At 40.0% G+C, this 21,737-nt stretch overlaps 1 protein-coding gene across 27 annotated transcripts in view; it reads left to right on the top strand.

The window, feature by feature from the left end:
• Positions 1-21,737, top strand: part of kiaa1217 (KIAA1217 ortholog) — a 116,509-nt gene that overhangs the window by 17,883 nt on the left and 76,889 nt on the right. For 23 of the 27 annotated variants that reach the window (XM_078938617.1, XM_078938611.1, XM_023949993.2 and 20 more), the window contains exon 1: positions 7,884-9,086. The exons of the other annotated variants lie outside the window; for them this stretch is intronic. In XM_078938617.1, coding sequence (XP_078794743.1) covers positions 8,771-9,086 — 316 coding nt within the window. In that variant the 5' untranslated portion in view covers positions 7,884-8,770. Of the gene's footprint in view, positions 1-7,883; positions 9,087-21,737 lie in introns of those variants that run through there. 27 annotated transcript variants of the gene reach the window in all.

Raw genomic sequence — 21,737 nt, 5'->3', positions numbered from 1 at the left:
CCACTTTTGCAATTTGAGCTGTTTACATGACACTAAGGAAAAGATTCCTCAGGTCCTGGTCCTGAGAATCTTCTTACCTCTTTTTTTGTTGGCTATGTCCGAATTCACTCCCTCAAACTCCAGTGCCAGAGGAATTTTCCAGGAGTCACTGCAAACAATCTGTGTTCATCGATGCTCACTAAATTGATGAATATAGATTACATTGCTTTTGAGCAATTTGTCATTTGTAAAAAATGTGTTTCACTTTATTTTTTTTCATCATCAGAATACAGTAGATTCACAAAAGTTCTTCATCAAATGTTGATATTTATTGGGTTTTTACTTCAGCTAATGGGTGATGTCATATTTAGTGTTTAAAACAAAAAGTAGGAAGCATGTGATAGATAGATAGTCCCCCTAGATAGTCTTTTAGGAGTTGAAGTCCCCATTCCAATTATCTTCAGATTTATTGTAAAAGCATTCCCAGTGGTCTTTTAATTAGGATTATGCCATTTTTAGCTCAAATAAAAAAAACGGTCATTTTCTAAGTTATAGTTTCTGCAGAGCAGCAGTACTTAATCAAAAACTCACCTCTGAGTTGTTGTTGGTGGTACTGTTGGTGAGGAGTAAGCCCACCCCTGCTTCGCGACATCCTTCTGTTTACACTCTCACCCACTAATTTACGACCCCTCAAATCCACAACCTAACATTACCGGTGCAACAAAAATGGCGAGCAATATCGGAGCTATTCAACCATACAGTTTAGAGCCAGATTCCAGCTCAGATGAGGAAAATAAAGACGTATGTGGATCTATTTGTCTGCAAGTGGATGCATCAGAATGGAGCGGAGCAGGGAGTTTGTGGCCTGCCGATTGGAGCACTTGTGTCACTTCTAAGAGCTTTTTCCATCAGCATTTATTTCGTCTGCTTCTGATTTACAACAATTTCAATAAAGAGAGAAAAACTCAGAAATGAAATTTAAGCGTAATTTTCCTCCATCATCAGAAAAAAGCCACAAGAACATGTAAAAAACACCAAAATTATTCCTGGGTCTTTAAGGAATAGTGTAAAAATTCAGACTTGGCGTTTGTTTTCTGTTACCAAATTTTTCTTTTTACAAACTCCTTTTTGTCCTATGACTGTTTAGTATTTGTCATAAGAAATGCAGCACCTTACTCCCTGATGGCCTTTTGTCTATTTTGTTTCTGTTCAGCCATTGAACCAAAAATCAATAAGCAACAACAGCAACAAAAGACACAGACTTCTTTTTTGTTTGAAAATGCAGCACATTTCCTTTTTCCCACTTCAGGCAGAAGCATTCATTGTCCCTCCAACAGCAGACCTAACAGTTATCTAGATACGGAGCTAAACTCTCCTAAAATGTTAAGACGCAACGGCTGTAAGATTAATGCAGAGCTTCTGCTTCAGACCTTCAGAAGATTTCCAAACTTTGCATGTTTTCTAGCAAATCAGTGCTCAAATGTCATGCCCTTTCAGGCTGAGAATGACTCAGTTGACCACAGGGGGGCCCCAGAGACAGAAAAGGAAATCCTCAGATGCAGACATGCATTCTCATTGAAAGCTGGATTACTGACATCATTTTTTTATGGTCTTCTGAGCTGCAGTGCTTCTGGATATGTGCAAGAAGTATCTACTTCTTTTCTTTTATAAAAGCAGTTTGCTCATGGCTGCATCCTATGACAGGATCTCTTAGCAATCAATTGTGAGAGGAATTACTTCTTTTTTTTTATAATCGTCAAAGCATTTTTTACTCTGTCACAAAATAAAACATTGCTCAAATGACATAGACTATCCGTATTATGGGCTGTAATTAGTTAATTAGTCTACAACGAGGGGATTTCACTTCATTGGAACTTAGTTTAACCAGAAGTTAATGGAGAATCTTATCTAACTGGTCTTAACTGAACGATTGCTGATCATTTACAGACTGGATCCAGCAGATAATGAGTGACATGTCTGGTGGCTTTCCCCTCTGAGCAACTGCTTCTTTACTCTAATTGGCTGCAAACTGTAATGGAGTCTTGGCAGGTTCCCCCCCCCCCCCCCCCCTCTGAGTCACTTTTCTTCAGGTGGTGGCTGATAAATAACCCCCAACAGAAATTTCTGACCAAAATTTTGCAAAATAAAAGCAAATGTTGATCCTAAGCATTTTCAAAATATTCATGGAAATCACGTCAGCAACAAATGAAATGCATAAAAAAGGCAGCAATTTCATTTGAAGCCCAGCAGATATGGAGGTAAATTTGATGCTCTAAGATTTGGATCTGTGTGCTTTTTCTCACACACATCATTTTTGCAAAGTCACAATTGCAAGATCACATGTTGTATATTAGTCATGTGTTTGCCGTTTTAATTCACACAGATGCTAAATCCCGTCATGTAGGTTAAAAGTAAAACATACCTTCTTTCTTCTTACTGACAAAACAACCAGTTTGAACAACTTGCGCCCAAAAAAAACGTCGACAAATGGAACATGTTTTCCTGCACCTACACAGATTTTCTGTGCACAAGTCACAAGTCCCTGTTGGTGAAAGTATTTTTCTACACCTAAAGTCTCTGCAAGAAATTTTGTGCTGGAAGTCTAAAAAGAGAGAATTCTAACTCTGAAGCGGAACAAGAGAGGAAAAAGGGGGATTTGCAGAGCAGCACGAGCATGAGGTGGGACATTAATATCAAATAATCTAATGTGACCTAAGTGTGTATTGTATGTATTAGTGCAAAATTTACAATCTATGTACATAAGTAATTACAGTTCTTCTTACAGTTTTGTTAATTTTAAAAAAAAATCATTGCTCTTATTTATTCCCATTTGTTTATTATGTCAGTGTGTTCATACTTGTAGTATTGTGTACAATAATGCCTGAAAAAGAAATCAATTCAAACCAAATCACAGTAACCATTCAGAAACCCAAGAGGTTGTACTACTTTACATCTCAAAGTTCCACTCCATACCTATTTCGATTTATTACAAAAGGGTTTCCAGTGTTTTTAAAATTAGGATTATGCCGTTTTTAACCAAAATAAAAAAATCTTTGTTGCATTCTACGACATAGTTTCTCAAAAAAAACAGCAGTTAGTTGATTAAAAATTTGTTGCTGAGAGCTCTTTGTTTATGGAGCTACCTTGTAACTCTTCACTCACCAAATGTAAAATTACAGATGCAACAAAATTAACAAGTAATGCAAGAAACCTGACTTTGTTTCCCAGGGCGTGCAATGACCCATAACAGAGTGGGTCCTCAGGCAAGACCCCTTACACTGTTGCCTATCTGGGTCTCCCTGTGCCTTAAAAAAGGGTTGTGTGTGGAAAGGCATCTGGCGTAAAAACTCCACCAAACTTCCTGTGCGAATCAGTGAAAGTTGGTTCATTGTGGCGACCTCTGATGGGATGTGCCCAAAGGTGCACAGCAACAACAACAATAAAGCTATCTGTCCGTACAGTTTAGAGCCAAATACCTGCACAGATGAGCAAAACAAAGACGTACATGGATCTAGTCGTCTACAAGTGAATGCATTAAAATAGAGCGGAGTAAAGGCCTGTTCACACCGTGACTAAACAAAGGGCACCAATGTGAGTGTGCACACCGACGTGAAAAACGCCACGCGTAAAAGCGTCATTTTTAAAAAAAACGCCACGCGTAAAAGTGTCATTTTTTTAAAAACGCCAAGGGTTCGTTTTTTTGGTTTGACGCGCCGCGTCAAAAACTATACGACCAATGAGAATGGCGCTTTTGCACATGTGTCTGGAGCTTCTGAAGTTACAGTAAAACACAACTTGGGGGCGCTCAAACACAAAACTGTCTTGCTGAGCACACATACGTAACGGCGAAGCAGATATACGCCAAGTGTCTACATTGCCGCGAAGAAATAAGATGAAGAAGATGCACTCACTGACGGACATTCTAAAATATCCCCGAAAACGCTCATGATACATTTTCAGCTCTTGTACCAGTCGATAAAACTCCCCATGTTCTTCTCTTCTCGTAACTATGGGATGTACCCAAAATCGGCGTCTTTTCCAAAAAACATGTTAAAAAACGCTGGTGAATAACGTGCGCCGATATTCGTCCCGGTGTGTACGGCCCTTAAGGATCAGAAATTCACCTCAGAGTTGTGGGTGAGACCATTGGCATGGAGCAACCTCTGTTCCCCTCCCCGTTAGGTCACTGCCATCATGGATCGTTGGTCCATGATGGCCGCAAATGGGGTGTTTTTCTTCCTGCCAGCAGTCATTCCTTGGCTTTCACTTGGTCTTTTCTTACGTCAGTGTTTCTGGTCCTGGTCATTCTAAGGAACTGCACGACTGATGTTGGTGTTAGGGTACATGCAGGTCCCTTGGGGTCTTTAGGTGGGCATCCTCACAAAAAAGTGGTCATAGTTGTTCGTAGTATTGTTCTGATTTTGGCAATTTTATTTTATTGATGTATACCATGGGGAACTATGTAACTTTATCTTTGTTATGATAATTTTATATCATTTTATTTCATGCAATTTCATGTTAACAATGTACTTTTTTATTTTATTTTATGTTATCTACAGTCTCTTGGTGGTTGGCCATGGTCAGCACGGGGCAGAGGATAAAAACTAGCTAAGGCTACAATCCTGTGTATGTACAGAGTTTCTCTATTTTTAGAGCATTCCCCACTGCTTTTTGCATGCATTGTCCCTTTATTAAATAAATAAATACAAATACATATACAATCAATTATTTGTTAAAGAATAAAAGGGTTTTTATTATAATTCTACAATGGAAAAGTTTTCAGTTTCTGTTCTAATACCACTTAACAAGCGACTTTAAGTTTTTAGTTTTTCGGGTGTTTCGGACCATACAAAGACATTTTATATGAACATCAGATTTCTGTCTGCAACAGGTAGATAGAAAAAATGCAACTTAAGCAAGTTTTCTTTTCCTTTTGTTGTGAATTGACAAAGCCTCTTAGATAAGAGGTGAAACGTCTTCTAACTTTAAAAAATAAGTCCAGATGACAGCCCTTAAACCAACTACTATTTGTTGTGATTGGCGTAGTTTTCATCTCAGTGGACTAGGTGTTGCAGAGTACCGGTAAATGATTCATGATACTGTTAGGATGAATCTCTGAGACACACTCAACCCCCAGAGGTTTGCTCAACCATAATCTTCACCATAGAGGTTACCCCCCCACACACTCAACGCCCTTGTTACTGATAAGATAAGAGTGCTGTGGAATTGTTTTTTTTTTATTAGTGATGCATCAAGGATTTTCTCAGACAGTCAGCAGTGAGTCATAACTCAAGTGTTTTCATTCACTTTCAGCACAGTTTTCTCTGGTCTGGTCAGCCACAGCTGTTGTTTGGCTCAGATAAAGACACTGGACACAACTTTCCCACCGCCAACAGAAAACAAGTAAAAGACTTTCTGTAAACTCAGGACTATTAAAAGTCAGCTAAAACAACAGTTTGAAGACCCACTCCAATGAAAATTGTGTTTTTGATGTATTTATCATGTTCTAGTAGCATATATAAAGCAAATTAAGATTTAAACTCCATCGCTGCGTATTTCTGTACAGTATTCAAATTGTTATGAATCAGGAGCAGAAGAAAAAATGCCGTTAGTAAAAGCCCATAGCAGTGATGTGGGTGCTACAGTCAGCAGCCAACAAGCTCCCTGCTCCGCTCCATTCTGATGCATCCACTTACAGAAAAACGATCCACGCATGTCTTTGTTTTCTTTGTCTGAGCTGGCGAAACTGTACGGCTGGAAAGCTCTATAATATTGCTTGCCATTTCTGTTTCACCGATATTGTTAGGTTGGGGTTGTGAGGGTCTGTAACCTAGCGGAAGAGCTTGTAAACAAAGGGATGATGGGAAATTAGCACAGACTGACCTCACAAAAACAGATACTGGTAAAATAGGATTCCATTAATGTTACATCCACTATCTTAAACTGTCACATAAAATAAAAAGCAGCTTTATATACATTTTGTTGTTTAGTTGAAGAATACATTCATCCAAAATATACAAGTAAGTTTATAGAAAGCTTCCTATGCTAAATGAGTTGGTTATCATTTGTTTTTAGCCAAAACCCTCAAACTGAGTTAATTATTAGAGAAATACCAGTGAGGCCCTAAAAAACCCTGCTGCCCCCCCTATTCGTCTTATATATTTATGCTACCCCCCTCCTCACACACACACACCCACACACACCCACACACACACACACACACACACACACACACAAAATTGGCTGCATTTCTTGCACCATCATGAAATAACCACCTCTCTGTTCCACAAATGGGACCTGTCTGTGTTTCTTGGACTGAGTTTTAAACTGTTTCTTTGGTCTGAGCCTCACAAATAAGACGCCTTCTTAATATGATTTGTGCTTTTATGTTTGTAGCCAAATGCCGACTCAATTAAAACAATCATCTCCTCCAACTTTGAGCTTTTGAAAATGAAACCCTTGCGATTTATACTTTTTGTTACTTCCACTTTAAAATCACAGGTATTTCATGCTGAAATCTCCTTGCTTTATAATCTATCAAACTACATAAAATCACAGGCTTCATTAGGAAATGCAAATTATATCCACCTCTAAATACTACATTAACGTGGTTCAAAGCCTTTGAACCAAGGTTGTGTACTATGGCGTGAACTGCTGATGAGGCTTGGAGACATCCAGTCCCCACAGAGGTCTTTCATTTGCTCCAAGGATTTACACTGAAGCTCATCCCATCATGATACCAGAGCATTAATGTTTGGTCTGGGTTGTACCGTAGACCCTCTTTGCGGGCTGAACGTAATCTAAAACGCTATAATTTTGTAAACACGGTCAGCCGCGTTGTGACACATAATCTGACAATATTTCATTTTTCTGGTAATGTCCTAGCAAAACTTCACTCTTTGCTTTTCGTTCCCACGAGTTCCCCTGATCTCTCATTCTGTCAAAATGGGAAATATGTAGGTCAATCTGCTTTCCTCTTTATCTACAGCCACAAAGATAAGTGGCACTGTGACTAATATTTCATATCTGTGTGATCAGTGATGGGCTGTCATGTTCAGAGGGCTTAGCTGTGTAAAATGCATTCAGTAAAGGGGGGGGAAGGGAGATGTTTTCAAATCTTCTGAGTCGATTTAATGGTAGATCTCAGAGCGAGCTCCTATTTAGTGTCAGAAAACAGTCCAGTTGTTTTAAACAGGCGTGTCCAAAACATGGCAATGACTTCTGAGTGGTGGGACTTTTTTTATTTTCATGATATCTGAGGGGCACAGAAGCAGTTCAGAGGGAGTGAAAAGTCTCTGTGTGGAACTAAGCCTGTGGCCACATCCATGAGGACTCCTGCTCTTTAATAATGTTCTGCCTGAACACAGCTGATCCTTTTTTTTTTTTTTTTTTATGCTATAATCTATTTTCGCGTTTTTAGTGCGTGAGCACGCAGTGGAATCGGTTATATCACACTCCTGTTTTGTGCACAGATTACACAAGTGGCATGAGCTTGAAGTTGACCTGTCTGCAGAGTTGGACAACATTATGGGATTTTTAATGGTTTATGTCTGTTTCCACGGCTTTAAAGCACACAAGCCGTTACATCATTCTAAAATTATCCCCGTTTGGTTCAAAGTTGTTGTTTTTGATCTTTTAAGAGGAAGTATTTTGGGAAAATACTTTTTTTTAATGAAATTGAGCAAAAGGTGTGCCTTTAAACATCCTTCTTTTCCAGATTATTGTGTTTTATCTCTTTAGAGCTGCAGATTAGAAAAGCCTCATTGTGTGTCGTACACACACAAGCTCACACAGGCTGTAGCTGTTCCTTCCTTTGGGCTCTGTGAATTTAGCACTAAGAGAGCGTGCATGCGTGTGCTCTTGAACATCACATCACATGTAAAGGGAACTCGCTGACTGATTTCAGTAACCACAGACCTGCAAAGAAAAGGATGAAGAAAGCGAAGGCAGTGAGGGGGAAAGAACGAAGCGAAGGCTGTAGCGGAGTGTGGCTTTGATGACGTGAAGTGCTGCTGCTCACACATCTGGAACAGCTTGTGCATCTGCACCTGAGGAAAAGGGCTCCTCAAAAAAAAGAGGAAAAATCATCTGCCGGCACTTTTCTCATTCTTGCTCAGTTTTTTCCCTATTTTCTGTGGCAGTCCGGCATTCTTTTCCTCTCTGGTTCCCGCATGCCGGAGCACCGGGATGGTTTCCTGCTGTGTGACAGCAATGAAGAGCATGTAAGCCAATGCAAAAGACAAGAAGACAGACAAGAGGAAAGGAGGACAAAAACAATGGAGGGATTTGTTAATCGCGAGGTAGGAAAGAGTTTACAACCTTGTTATGATAGTTGGTGAAGAGGAGGAGCAGGCAAAGAGATTTGCAAAGAAAAAGGAAGGCTAGTGGAGAAGAGTGTGGAAAAACTGAGATAGAAGAGGGATTAAGAGGCAGAATGCGCTGACAATACGGACCAGAGTTTCTGTTTTCAGTTGGGATCTCCGTCTGTCACTTTATCCACTGATAAAGCTTTTTACAGAGACACATGCTCACTGTTTGCTTGGAGGATGATCCCAGGAGGTCATGCCAGAAGAACAAACCTTGCAAGCAGCTATTAGCCAGCTACCTCCCAGCTTGATTCCCCTGAGATCCCTCCCCTCTTCCTTTTGACCCTCTCAACTTACCTGCTCCTGCCACAACACGCTGCAACTCAAAAGCCACGAGTTACACTTGCTGAAGAACCCCCTGAGTGCCCATGGGACACAGCTGCAATCATCCTGGCTAAGACAGAACAAGGAGCTTTCACCAAAGGATGTCCAAAGCCTCCAGGCTGGCCCGGCCCTCCTCAGCAGGGCCAGGATCCAAGCTGCCCTCGCCCAGGAAGGAATTCCCCGGCACAGCAAACGTCACCGCCAAAGCTCGGCTGCTTGGCGTCGGGGAGAAGCTCATGAGAGCAGGCAATGATGGTGTCCTGAACAGGCAGAAAGCCTCGGCAGAAACTGTGCGACAGGAGAAAGAACACTGTGAGAGCCAAGCTGCCAGCCAGAGCCAAAAGGTGAGGATGGTCACTCCTAAGACTATGGTCAGCTCACCCAAAGCCTCAAGCAACCAGCAAGTCTACAGTCAGAGTAAGTATCCAACACGTTTGTCTGATCTGGAAATGTTGGGATTGTTTCTCTCCTTTAAATAATTAATTTTGCATCTGGCTGCAAAGAGGCAAACAATAATAAAAAAAAAAAGTTCAGGAAAATTATAAGAAAACAGGTTTGCAGGTACTTTTAATATTAAATACATGGTGTGAACAGCTTTAGTGGGATGAAGATTTGTTCCTTCCCATGAAACTTGTGTTACTATCCCACTGTGTTGGTGTCAACAGGGCCTTATCTTCCCCTTGTAGCCAACAGTTTCCCAACCCTGTGGGGGGCAGCCTTCATGTCTTCTCTTTGACTGTCACTTCAAACTCCCCAGAACGAAACTTGATCAAGATTGTTCCTGATTGAAGATGATGTGTTTAAGTTTTTCAGCTGTTTCCTATGGTTCACCGGTGAATCACTCCGGATTCTTGCCGCCTAAGACATTAAATACACTGCAAAAACAGTCTCACTAAAAATAAGTCAATTCAGACTGAAAATTTGACACTTTTTACTTTCTTAAGACTCACTTTTTGCAGTGTAAGAAATCCTGGCTAGTTACAGTGTGGAGGTTATGCAGATTTAGGCTATGGGGGTGAGTCAAGCAAAAGAGTGACAGAAGGAGGTCAGGAATGTGAGCAGGGCATGCTGGGAAATCAACAGGTCCCAAGTCGTGTCTGTGCGCGAATCCCTCCCTGCTGTAAAGACAGGTTAGGGGTTACAAAGGGGCAGGTTTTTGCTGGAAACCAGATGTGCTCGTCCGTGTCGCTTTCAGTCACTACCTTACAAAAATGAATGGTTTTTCTGCAGCACTGATTCGATTAGAAGGTCACATTCCCTTTAGCTAGTAAAAAAAGTACTTTAAATAGGTCCTAAAATAAGTTGAAAGGATCCTGAAAGCAACTTTTCATGTCTGTCAGACTTTTCCTCTAACATTTTTGTTACATTTTTCTTTTCCGCCCCCTCTGCACTGTCTTTCTTTGTCTTTTTTCTTGCAGATATTCTCTGCACAGAAGCTCTGCTTTTGTGTCTTGTCGTGTTTTGACAGCTTTTGAATCACTTATTGAAAGATGCGACCAATTCCCACACACTCGCACTAATAAACTTGCAAAAGACCATGAAAAAAAGAATAAATAAGCCACGCAAACGCTCCGCATTTCAACATTGGCCTGCAGTGCATTTTTAAGTTTTAATTTTCGCTTTGAAGAATTTAAAAGTTTCCCGTTGAAAAGGCAAAGTTACAGCAGTGAAGTCCCTCCGGAAACCTGCAGCACAGCGGACCCATTCCACAACACTTTGATGTGCGATGCTTTTTCTCATGCGGTGACTCCACGGTAATCACTGCATGGATTCAGTATGAACTCCAAAATCAGTCTGCATATTTTGGTTTTGCAGGTTATTGCCTTCCCATTCAAGGCGCATGTGCAGTTAAATCAGCTCACTCATGTGGGGAGACCTGACCCTTCAAGGTCTTCATCTCCCAAGCTAATGCCAGCCGCGGAGCATGACGTTAGCTAAAGTACAAGCCCACAGGGTCAAACAAAGATTATTTGCACACCGCTGGCAGACTTTAAGTGCATGTGACAGGTGACATTTCCACTGTGTGGTAATGTCCAATATCTATCTGAAAGTGGCAGCTCCCCCCAAGAGTGAAATTTGTTTGACATTTTCTGTCTGAAAGGCGACTAACATGATTCTCAAGTCAAAATTTTGAAGTTCAGCTTTCTCTTGATACAGTCAGACACTACACCCATCCACTGATATTTCTATTAGATTCACTTCCCAACTTTAGAAAGTTGCTGCAGGATGCAGATGATCAGATATTAAACCAGCAACCCGCCTTCAAAAATGCTTGGAACTTGCCTGACAGAGGTTACAGCAATGCTCATATTTATTGATTCAGCTGCAAATTTTGCCTCTGTCAGCCTTGGTTTAAGGATTTTACTCATCAAATTTCTTTAATTTATGTCATTTAGTGAAAACATTGATGCAATATTACTCTTTTCTTGTGTACTTTATTTCTTTTAATTGTTATGGCCAGTTTGGTTTGCCTTTAAATTGCACACCGTTGGTTATTTAGGATCCCAAAACTCTAAATGTAAATACTATCCCGGAAGAGAAGAGGCTTGTACATGGGCCACAGTCCTTTAAGCATAAATCAGTAAACTTTCTTACCACCCACTTTACCCTGTGCTGGGCCCCCTGGCGGGGCATAGGGCCATCCTCTTTGCTGGGCTGGGCTGGGGCTGGGGCATGCACTCTCTGTGCTCCTGTACCTCCCTGCTCTTTGGCATTGAGGGGCCCCTGTGGCGGTCCTATTGGCCTTGGTCCGGGTGTCTGGCTGGATTGCCCGGAGGGCGGATTCCCTCTATCTGCTATACCGTGCCGGAGTCAAGGCCCGTACACACTGGGACGAATATTCGCCAGGCGTTATTCGCCAGCATTTTTCGCCATAATTTTTGTGTTCAAACCCAGGCAATTTTCGCTGACGTTGAGCTGAGCGAACATGCAATTTCATTCCCTGACATTAGATGGCGCTTAATGTAAAACAGATATACTCCTGTACACAAGGTGGCGCTGCGCAACTTTACGCTTCTTAAAGTCGCTTTGCACTCAGAAGAAGAGAGCAAGTATTTACGCGCTTGTCACAATCATACAAAGAAAACATGAATATTTCAAGCACCAGTAGCTCCAACTGGTGCTTGGTTCGGGGATATTTTAGAATGTCCGTCATTATTTCTTCGCGGCTGTGTAGATGCAACTCGGGGTCTATCTTCTTCGCTGGTATGTGTGCTCAGCAAGGCAGTTTTGTGTTTGAGCGCCCCCAAGTTGTGTTTTACTGTAACTTCAGAGGCTCCAGACACGTGTGCAAAAGCGCCGTTCTCATTGGTCAAATAGATTTCGACGCGATGCGTCAAACCAAAAAAACGAACCCTTAGCGTTTTTTAAAAAGTGACGCTTTGACGCCGTGGCGTTTTTCGCGTCGGTGTGCACACTCACATTGGTGCCCTTTGTTTAGTCACGAGGCGTTGAACGTCGGCAAAAATCGCGGGCGAAATTCGTCCCGGTGTGAACAGGCCTTCAGGGGCCCCTGGCTACCGCTATCGCTTCTGCGGTAACGGCTGGGCAAATAGTGTGTGTGACAGATTGAAATGCTTTAAATGTGTTGGTTTGTATGCATATGTGTGTGTGAACTGTAGTTGTGTTGAGTACATGTTTACGTGATTGTATCTGTAGGTTTTGGAGCCAACAGGTATGATTGTAACACTTGAGTATGTGTGTAGACTGGCCCCACCCCTTTTGACTATCATTTGCACCAGACAGTAATGATGAAAATCCTCCAGCAGCTTGTTGCTTAATGATTGTACCCCCCCCCCCCCCCCCCACCACCACCACCTCTGTAATCCTCCTCCAGATCTCCTTAACTCTCCCTTTCCCCCTTTCTTCTGTGGCCTGTCTCCAACATCACTCCCTTCTTTACTCTTCTTCTTTTCCATCCAGTCAAACAAAAAAAGACGGATGCAAATGTATTCAATATAAGTAAAGTTTAGTCGAAATTACAAAATGGGGTTTGTACAACATACACCTTGTGTTAGAAGAACCTCAACCTTCCTGTTGCAACAGTAAAATCTGTCCAACAAGAGGCATTCAGCTCTTATTTGTCTGCTCAGCTGTTCAACAGGCAAGGTAAAAAAAAATAATCAGATGGAAGTGTGCCATAAGACACAGCTGGACAGATCATGTAGTTCTTCAAATCCAAAACTATTTAACACATTACTTGAACAGTCAGAGTGACTATGAAGTTATGTACAGTTTTAAGGTATTTTCTAGAAATGTACAGCTGTAAAACCTACAGCATTTTTTAAACAAGCATCTTGAAAGTTTTGGAAAATTTGAGGACAACGACCTTTTTCTCTCTTTTACTCCAAGCATCCAAACTTCAAGGCGCTTTTCAGTCTAGACCAACCTCAAAGTTATCATCGCGGTGAATACCTGCATGAGTCTTTGATCCTGTGACCCATAAAGCAGAGATTTGTCCCCGGAGGTTCTCAGGTTCTGGATGAACTCACCTCCTGGTGATTAAAAAAGTGAGTCAGCAGAGGGCAATGGAGACTGTGTTGATGGTGAGATGCAGCTCCCTGTAAGTTTGGCTGTGTGGTTTATGTTTTTGAAGTCTTATAATCGCATCAGCATGTGGAGGGATGCTCCGACTTGCTTTCTGATGTCTCAGACATCCCATGTACCTGTTGATTACAATTAAAAAAGTATTTGGATTTGATTTAGTGCTGAGTGAAGGCAGACTCGTTTGAACACGCTCCCACTGTGTCAGATTTCGATTCATTCGCTGGAAATGTGGAGCAAATTTTGTTAATCTGTAGCTGACTTCTTGAACACTGCCCTACTTTTTCTTTTTTTTAAAAAGTTAGTGCAAAAGGAATGAGCGCGTCAGAATATGGGAGGAAACTAAAGGTTTAGAAGTATCTTTCAGAGTGTTTTTATGTTGGGTCAAAAGTAAAGTGAATTAAATGATTTAGTGCCTTTTCAATCTTTTTTTAATCAATGACTATACACATTTTTGTGTAGTTTTAATCCTTTTTTGCTGCAAATCCACCCTACTCATAAACTTTCTTAGATAAATGCTTTTTTTCTCTCTCAGTTAAAAAAAAGTCAATTAGAAGAATGTAAAGAGCTTTTATTTTTTTAATGCTAAAACTGAAGACGTCACAATGCTTGGATGTTTTCTCAGCTGTGGCAGACAATGCCCCTTTTGTCCTTGGCTCGTCAATAAGTAACCGATGAGTGCAGAGAAGCTCAGTGAGTCATTAGAAGCTGGAGACAAGGTGAGCTGCCGGTGTATTCAGAAGACGGGTGGATCTGACTCATCCGTCAGACACAGGCGGAAAGTAATGGCCTCTGAGGAAGAAGAAAAAAGAAAGAGATGAAGTTCAGTGACGACTAATGAGTGTTGACTGTAAATCCCTTTTTTGTGACCCCTTTTTATTTTAGGGATAGCTTGGGGCAGTGATGCTTCCTGCTTGTCCTCAGCCTCTTTTCTTCTCAAAACGGGGATTGGGTTTCTATGCCTGTGGGATTAGTGTTTTTGTTTATTTCTTAATCTTTATCAAGCCAGCCTGGACTTTCCAGTCCCTGCGGTCTATGCATGTTGGTGTCAAACCGAGTGCCGCTTGGACATTATTTTGCTTATTTATTTTCTACTGCGGCTCATCATTTGCCTTGATTACACAGCAAAGCCTTCAAAGCTGTAGCTGCAAATGAAGCGTGAAGTTTCTTTGAATCAAATATCTTGTTCAAGATTGTTTTTCATGTGTGTGTGTTGCAGCCCAGAGCAAAGATGTGGTTGATTCAACCAACTGAGAGGAGTAAACAGACACTACCACTCCCTTGGGGTGGGGGGGTGGGGGGGGGTGCTTTCAAAAAGTCAACAGCGAGGTCAATGTATTACAGATTTCCCTCTTGCACTCTCCTGCAATTTAAAAGAGGAATATGATTATTATTAATAGTATTAGTTGGACCTGTGCCTACAAAGGTACAGGTCCACATGTGTAAACCAAAAACAAAATGTATGTTTTCTAGTAATGTTTTAAGGTATACATAAGGTCCAGAAAAGATTTAACCAGATTTGTCAAGATTTTACATGGTTTCTTTGTTTTACTTTCATGTGGGTGGCCGTGTTGCAGCGGTAGGGCGGTCGACCCATGATTGTAAGATTGCGGGTTTGATTCCCGCCTTGCAAACCCATGTATCGAAGTGTCCTTGGGCAACACACTGAACCCCACATTGCCTCTGGTGGTAGGTTGGCACCAGTGTTCAGCAGCGGGGCCGCCACCAGTGTTAGAATGTGTGTGTGAATGTGTGTGTGGCTGGGTGAATTGGGTCTGTGTCTGGAAAGCGCTTTGGGCCTTGTAGGTAAAAAAGCGCTATAAAAGGATTGCCATAGTCATGTGTTCAAAAAAAGAATTAAATAATCTTTTGAGCTCATTTCAAAGCATTCTTTTTGGTCTAATTGCTGTTTTTAGCTAAAATAAAGAAAAAAAATCTGTGTTGTTTTCTAGGACATAGTTTCTGCAGAGCGGCAGGAGTTCATTAGGAATTCGCCTTTTGAGTTGAGGGCGGGACCCTTGGCACGGAGCAACCCCAACGTTTCCCTTCCCCATTGCATGGCGGAGGAGGAAGCTTTGTGGCGCGCCCAGTGTATTTTCTATATCACAAATAGACTTATTTTCAGACATTATTTTTATGTCTGCTCTTGATTCAAAACATTTTGAAAGAAATACTCGGAAATGCAATTTGAATCTTAATTTTCTTAATATATGTCCCCCATCATATGAAAGAGGCCACAAGAGCATGTTAAAAGTCCCCAAAACACAAATTTCGTTGGAATGGGTCTTTAAAGGCTAGTTGCCTTTATACAATCTCTGGTGCTCTTATGCAAATCTTTGCACTTTTACACTAAGCTGTATGGTCCACACCACTCTGTATCCTCAAATAATTATGATAAAATTATAATAATTATAATCATTTATTCTATTTTGTTATGTTCATTAGTGCTCTTGCGAGGCGTCCTCTTGAAAACAAGGATCTTTGTACCCTTGTAAGTGAACTCAGGTGCATTTCAGTGAAAGTGCAAATGGACTAAGAGGCATATCAAAATGGCGAAAATGAAGCAATTGGCGCCACATAGTAAAACAATGGAGAAAAAGTCCAAAGAAGTGCAATTTTTGAAAAAGTAAGAAAATAATTCCATAACAGTGAAAAGGCAGCTGTCAATGTATGGATTTACATGATCAGTCAGTTGAATGGCGCATTTCAATGAAACCTTCATTAATGTAGAAATTCCATCATTAAAAGTGGCAGAACTTCAACTATTAATATACGGTAAGTCAGGCAGGGAATTGAACCTGCAACCAAAAAATGTGTTGCTGTCTTAGAGAAAACTGCTGTTTATGGTGTTTCTGGGAAAATATACAAATAATTGGGACTTTTTTTCCCACCTATTTATACCAGGATAATTGAATAATTTTAGTTTTAAATTGTCACTAACATGAGAGCTATTTGTAATGGAAATCCCAACACATTTTCAGTTTCAGAAAGTTCACATTACATAATCTTGGAACAAAAAAAAGGAAAATTTTAAATTCTCTCTTCCTTATTTTGATGCTCAGTTTAAAGTTCAGAAGGTCAAAATCGATAACATAAAAGATAACATTTTTTGACTAAATGTATGGATCTGCTTACATTGGATATTTATATAAACACAGTTGAAAATATGTTAAAATATGTAACATTATATATTTATTAATAAAAAAAAGTATTAAAAGAACTGACTGGTGACTAATAGGATCGGTGAAGAGCACATGATCTGATTTGTCAGGGGACCAAAACTTGTGATTAAATTGTAGAAGTGGGGTTTTTAAGGTCAAACACAAAGTGCACTTTGTGTAATTTTAATATAAATGGAATCCACAACTAAAAGTCATCAGGTTGTCAGGAATTACTCACATTTAACATACATTTTTATTGAATATTCTTCATTAAAAAATCAGAAAAACTCAGTTGCTCTTCCAAATATTCTAGCCTTTTGTTCTCCAAGTTTTATTTTTATAAATTAAAAACCCTATTCAGATTTATTACCAATTATAATTGACTTTTTTAGGGGACCATCAGTAAAAAAATAGTTCTGATCCTCATCTGGTCATAAAACTGTCTGGAAGGTAGTTGCAAAATAGATTTATTGTTGAGGACTAAGAGGGCAACTTGTCTATTCTTATAACTCGTTATCTTTGCAGGCACCGTATGAATTATTTAAGTAAAAGTACTGTGATCTCCATCTTTCTGATGGTCCATCTAGATTTTTTTCCCCCTTCTTTATTCTGTTGTCTCCTGCGCTGTTTTTTCTGCAGCCGCAGCAGCTTTTGACGCCCTTGTCTGCCCTAGTTTCCAGCTCTGAAAGTGACAGTTATCTGTGAGCAAACTATCTGCTGTGACAGAACCTCAGCTCAGCAAACCACCAACAAATGGAAACTTTTTTCTTATTACAAGTCTTGATTTAAACCTTCAACTTCAATCTAGACAATCTGATTAGACCTGAGAGAATATATTAAGAGTCTGTCAAATTTTCTTTCTTTCTTTTAAAAACCATCATTAGTTATATGTCCGATAGGCTTTGGGGAGATTGCTAAACGATGAAGAGGAGTTACCCGGAGGAAGGTGTGTTTCCGCAATGAAATAATTTTAAATATTGAGCAGATTAGATTATATTACTTGAAGTTATTGCAGACAATTCTTCAATCTGCTTGTGTTTGTGCATGGAGCCAGCATCACGTCATTTAGAATCCCATTCAGCCAGCGAGCTGAATCAAATACTCATTGTACTTTTTTCTGGATACAATTTTTAAAAAGGCAAAAAGTGAGCTCTTAGATGCCTGATTAGGAGTTTGTGGGGAGCAACATGTTACCCTTGTGCAGTAGCCAAAGGCCGGGCTCTTAAAGATTATTGATGATGCATGTCAGGAGATACGAGCGCTGAGCAGCAGGAGGGTGCTTTAAATTTCTTTGATATATAGGCTTCCTTTTTTCTATTTGTCTCCTTCTTGTCCAGTGGGAGAAATTAAAACATTGCAGGCCAGAAAACTGTATAAAAAGCTTATTGAAGCTTTTTGTTTTTTAGGATTTTTTTTTTATTGGATGCACTTGGTCAGGTATTGTCTTACAAAAGCTGCATTTAGGCAATTTGGACAAGTTTGTGTAATCCTACATACACACCAGGCATGTCAACGGGCATTCTTGAACATGATTCTACCATACGGCGTTGACACCGGACTGTCGCTACCTGATCCTAGCACATGTAGTTGGGAGCAGCTCTGTGTGAAATGTCAAAGTGGTGCAAATTTCACTCCAGGTAATTTTTTTCTACAGCTCTATTCCCATATATAAAAGATTGCACTTGCCGGAAACAAACGGCAATTATTCATTTTTCCTCCATGATAAATTTTCAAACGCTTGGCACTTACAAGTAAAGCCTGACTGCTCCAAGTTCAAGTGGTTTAACTTGTGACATGCGTTAAATGGACACACGTTTTGTAGGTAGAGCGCGAAAGCAAATATCAAAACCTTTGTAGTGATGAGTGAGCGCGAGAGTTTTTATCCTGGAAGCCTGAAATGCGCATACAAGTACATTTACATGGACTTTTAATTAGAAGTGGTTGCTTGAACGCGCATTTCCGAGCCCGGTGTGAACGTAGCATTACACTGCAGCATAAATTAACTTAGATGTTCACACATGTTAATTCCAGGTATTGTTGTTACAGAGGTCAAATCAGTTCCTGCAGCAAAGCATTTGTAATTTATGCAATCCATATTTGGATCTGCAATGCCTGGAGGAAAGTTGATGTCAATTTTGTCACTCGGGGGCTTCAGGTTTGCAAGGTCAAGCATAAATTGGGTTTTATGCCAGACCATATTCACAAATTCACAAATTTAGTCCCATTTGCACTTTTCCACAAAAAATGGAAACTCTGTTTATTCTCTAAAGGAAATGTGTTTGATTTTTCTACAATCTGCATAGTTTTTGTTTGTGTTTTTAGTCAATAGAGAGGCTGTTTTTGAGTTTATTCTACTTCCGGCCCATCAGTCTATTTAAAGCTTGGTTGAAAAGTTGCAGGTCCAAACGCCTTAATTACACAGCACAGGGGAACTGCAAAATGGTATGTATTTGTGTAGAATAAGGCATTGTTTATGCTTATTCTGGTGGGCAGTAATAGACATCACATTCATTATAAATTAATTAGAAAGATGCAGGGTTGTTTTGCTATCACAGTGCCCCAGTTCAGTCATAAAACAGTAAAGTGCACATGCTGCAGCCCCTCAGAAGAAGAAGATGACTTGGGTCCCGATTGAACCGTGGTTGATGGCTGCGAATGTGACTTCCTTGTCTGTGTGGGTTAACCAAGAATAATTGACCTTATAATGTACCTCATTTGCTGGCAAAAAAACGAGACTTTGCTGTAATTATTGTGGGCTCGCCCGGCTCTGAGGCCATTAAGATTGTTGAGATTGTGGAGTGATAAATTCCTCGTCATTACGGAAGAAAAGTAGGGCTGCCGCTTAAGCCAGACACCTGTACCCATCAGTCATCCTTGATTATGCACCTGATTATTGCATTATCCTTTTTTTTTTTTTCAAACATCTGCATTTTTGCATCAAAGCTTTTTTTGAATTAAAAAAATATATACAGGAGACAGAAAATAAAAGTTCTCTCCATTTATCCGTTCTTTACCTTCAGATAGCTTGCAGGCTTTCTGTCACTCCACATAATTACACCGCACAGCACTTCATCTTCTGAGAAGGGGACAAGTGTGCTGAGTTTCCAGCACTCCACACTGGTGAGCACAATAACCTCGTGGCATGTGTGCTAGCGCCCCCAGCTGTACAGTTAATGGGATTTCAGGCTGGAGTTCCTTTGACTGGTTCTGCCTCTCTTGCGCTTTTGAGGGTTTGATTTGACGCCTTCGTTTGATCCCTGCTAGCACAGCTTGTTCAGTAGGGACAGGTTTCTCCTAAACCTAAAACACTGAGCCGAGTCTTGCAGCCGTTCAGCTCCTCTGAGCGACTTCAGCATTAGAGCCTTTACTATGGAATCAAGGATCAAATAATCTCCCCCACCCTGATATCCGGGGATTTTTCAGAAACAGAATATTACTGTTTGGCTGTGATGAAGTCATTGCTGAGACGGGCATGCGTTTCAGCTCAGCAGCTGAAGCCATCATGACACTGACGCAACGTTTTAGCTTGAGCTTTAGAAGGGAGCATGAGGGGATTTCGGCTGCGTTGGAGGTTTAAACACTTCTCAGAAAACTGTGATTCCTGTAAAAGTCATTTGTTATGACTCTTGATTTCAAGTCCAGCATTTTTAAATAAATGTGTTTGCATATTTTTAAGTTTTAAAGTGGAATATGCAGGTTTAAAATTCCCTTTATCCAACTAAAAGTATAAACATCCTTTCAAAACGGCTTTGAAGGAATCTAAATATGATCCTTGTTGTTATTTCATCATCATCATCCTGTCACATCTATTGTTTTTAGAAGCCATTTCTCTGTCATGCTCAGACAAACTTGTCATAATCTTCACTGGCCAACAGTTTTCCAAAATGCTCAGCAGAAGTAAGGAAATTCTGACAGGCATCTAAAGAGCTTATCTCACATCACTGCTTACGTAACATTTGATTTAGCAGAAAGGCCGTGGAAAAAGACAATTCAGGGCAAAAATCCAAAGATGACTCCCAAATGTGATTACTTCACAAAGCAGGGATTCGTATCTTTATGTGTGTGTTTTAATAGTTTCATACTATCATAGATGTGCCGACAAACAAAATGAGTTGCAAACCTACTTCTACTTCCTACTCAGGCAAATACATCACTTTAAAATCCATAAAACTTAATTTTTCTTCATTTAGAAAAAAATACACAAGACTTTCCTGTATAGGACAACCTGTCAAGCAGGAGCACAGCATCTGCAACTTTTGTTATGCAAAGAAGAATCCCAAGTCTAACAGGTCGGTTGATTTATGCTTTAATGGACAACATTCAATGTACTTTATTTTTCTTTTCATAAAACACCCTTAATTACTGTAAAGGTAATTGACCTATAATCTTCAACATCATTAAAACGCACGAACTGAAATTCAGTGATCCCAGATGTATTTTACGGCTTTATGTCGAACATAAATTTAAATCTGTGTAAAAGTTCTTCTCTCCTGAAATGAGTTTTCTTTACTTTCCTCTCCTCTCTTGCATTTATAATGGGGCTAATCTTTAAATGTTTCGTTGCATTTAACTTTTTGTCATGTGATTTCTTGTAATCTCTCAGACTTGAAGACGTGAAGACAAGTCTTATAGGAGTCATCAGGACAAATTACTGGTTAAGTACAGGGGGAAAAAACAGCTTTCAAAATAACATGCAACCAGTATTCATCAATTATTCATTGTTGAAACATTTTCCAGAGTACCAATAACCAGCATTTTTACAGATAAGCAAATTGCTTATTTTATATGTTTTTATTACTGCTTTATCTCCAAATCCCTTGCAGGCATGTTTTGCATATTAACATGTTTGGGGGACAAATGTAATTCTGCAGCAAAACTTTGGACCACTCTAGGTTTATTACATGCAGAAGCTGATAAATAATGTATTCTCTTTATTCTTTGCTGTCCTATTTCACTTTAAATTAAGACTAATAATTCTTCAAGGTTCAAAGTGTACTTGGGAGACATTTTTTTCCTTCTGTAGATGCATTTTTGCTGCACTTGCATGTCTTCAAAGAGTTTTGAGGGGGTGGATATGGACAGGCATGCAGATGTGGAACCAGCTGGGGCACACTTATGGGTTATTTTCACTCTCGTTTTGCTATTTATTTTACTTTCAGCACCTCATTAGAATCTTTGCATTACAATACTTCATCACCTTTCTGACACAGTTCTTACAGTTTTTATATAGAAGTCTTCTTTGGTTCATGCAGTATAGATCTGCCAGAAAAAACGAGTGTGTCTGGAATCGCCTTCTTGAGAAGAACAGGAATTCTGCTTGCTGCTTTACGGAATAAAAAGTGATTTCTGGTTTTATAAACAATTC

The sequence above is a fragment of the Oryzias latipes genome, chromosome 20, assembly GCF_053564925.1.
Source record: "Oryzias latipes strain Hd-rR chromosome 20, Olatipes_Hd-rR_3.1".
Classification (NCBI taxonomy): Eukaryota; Metazoa; Chordata; class Actinopteri; order Beloniformes; family Adrianichthyidae; genus Oryzias; species Oryzias latipes.
The sequence above is the reverse complement of the archived record's forward strand: the minus strand, read 5'-3'. Positions and strand labels throughout refer to the sequence as shown.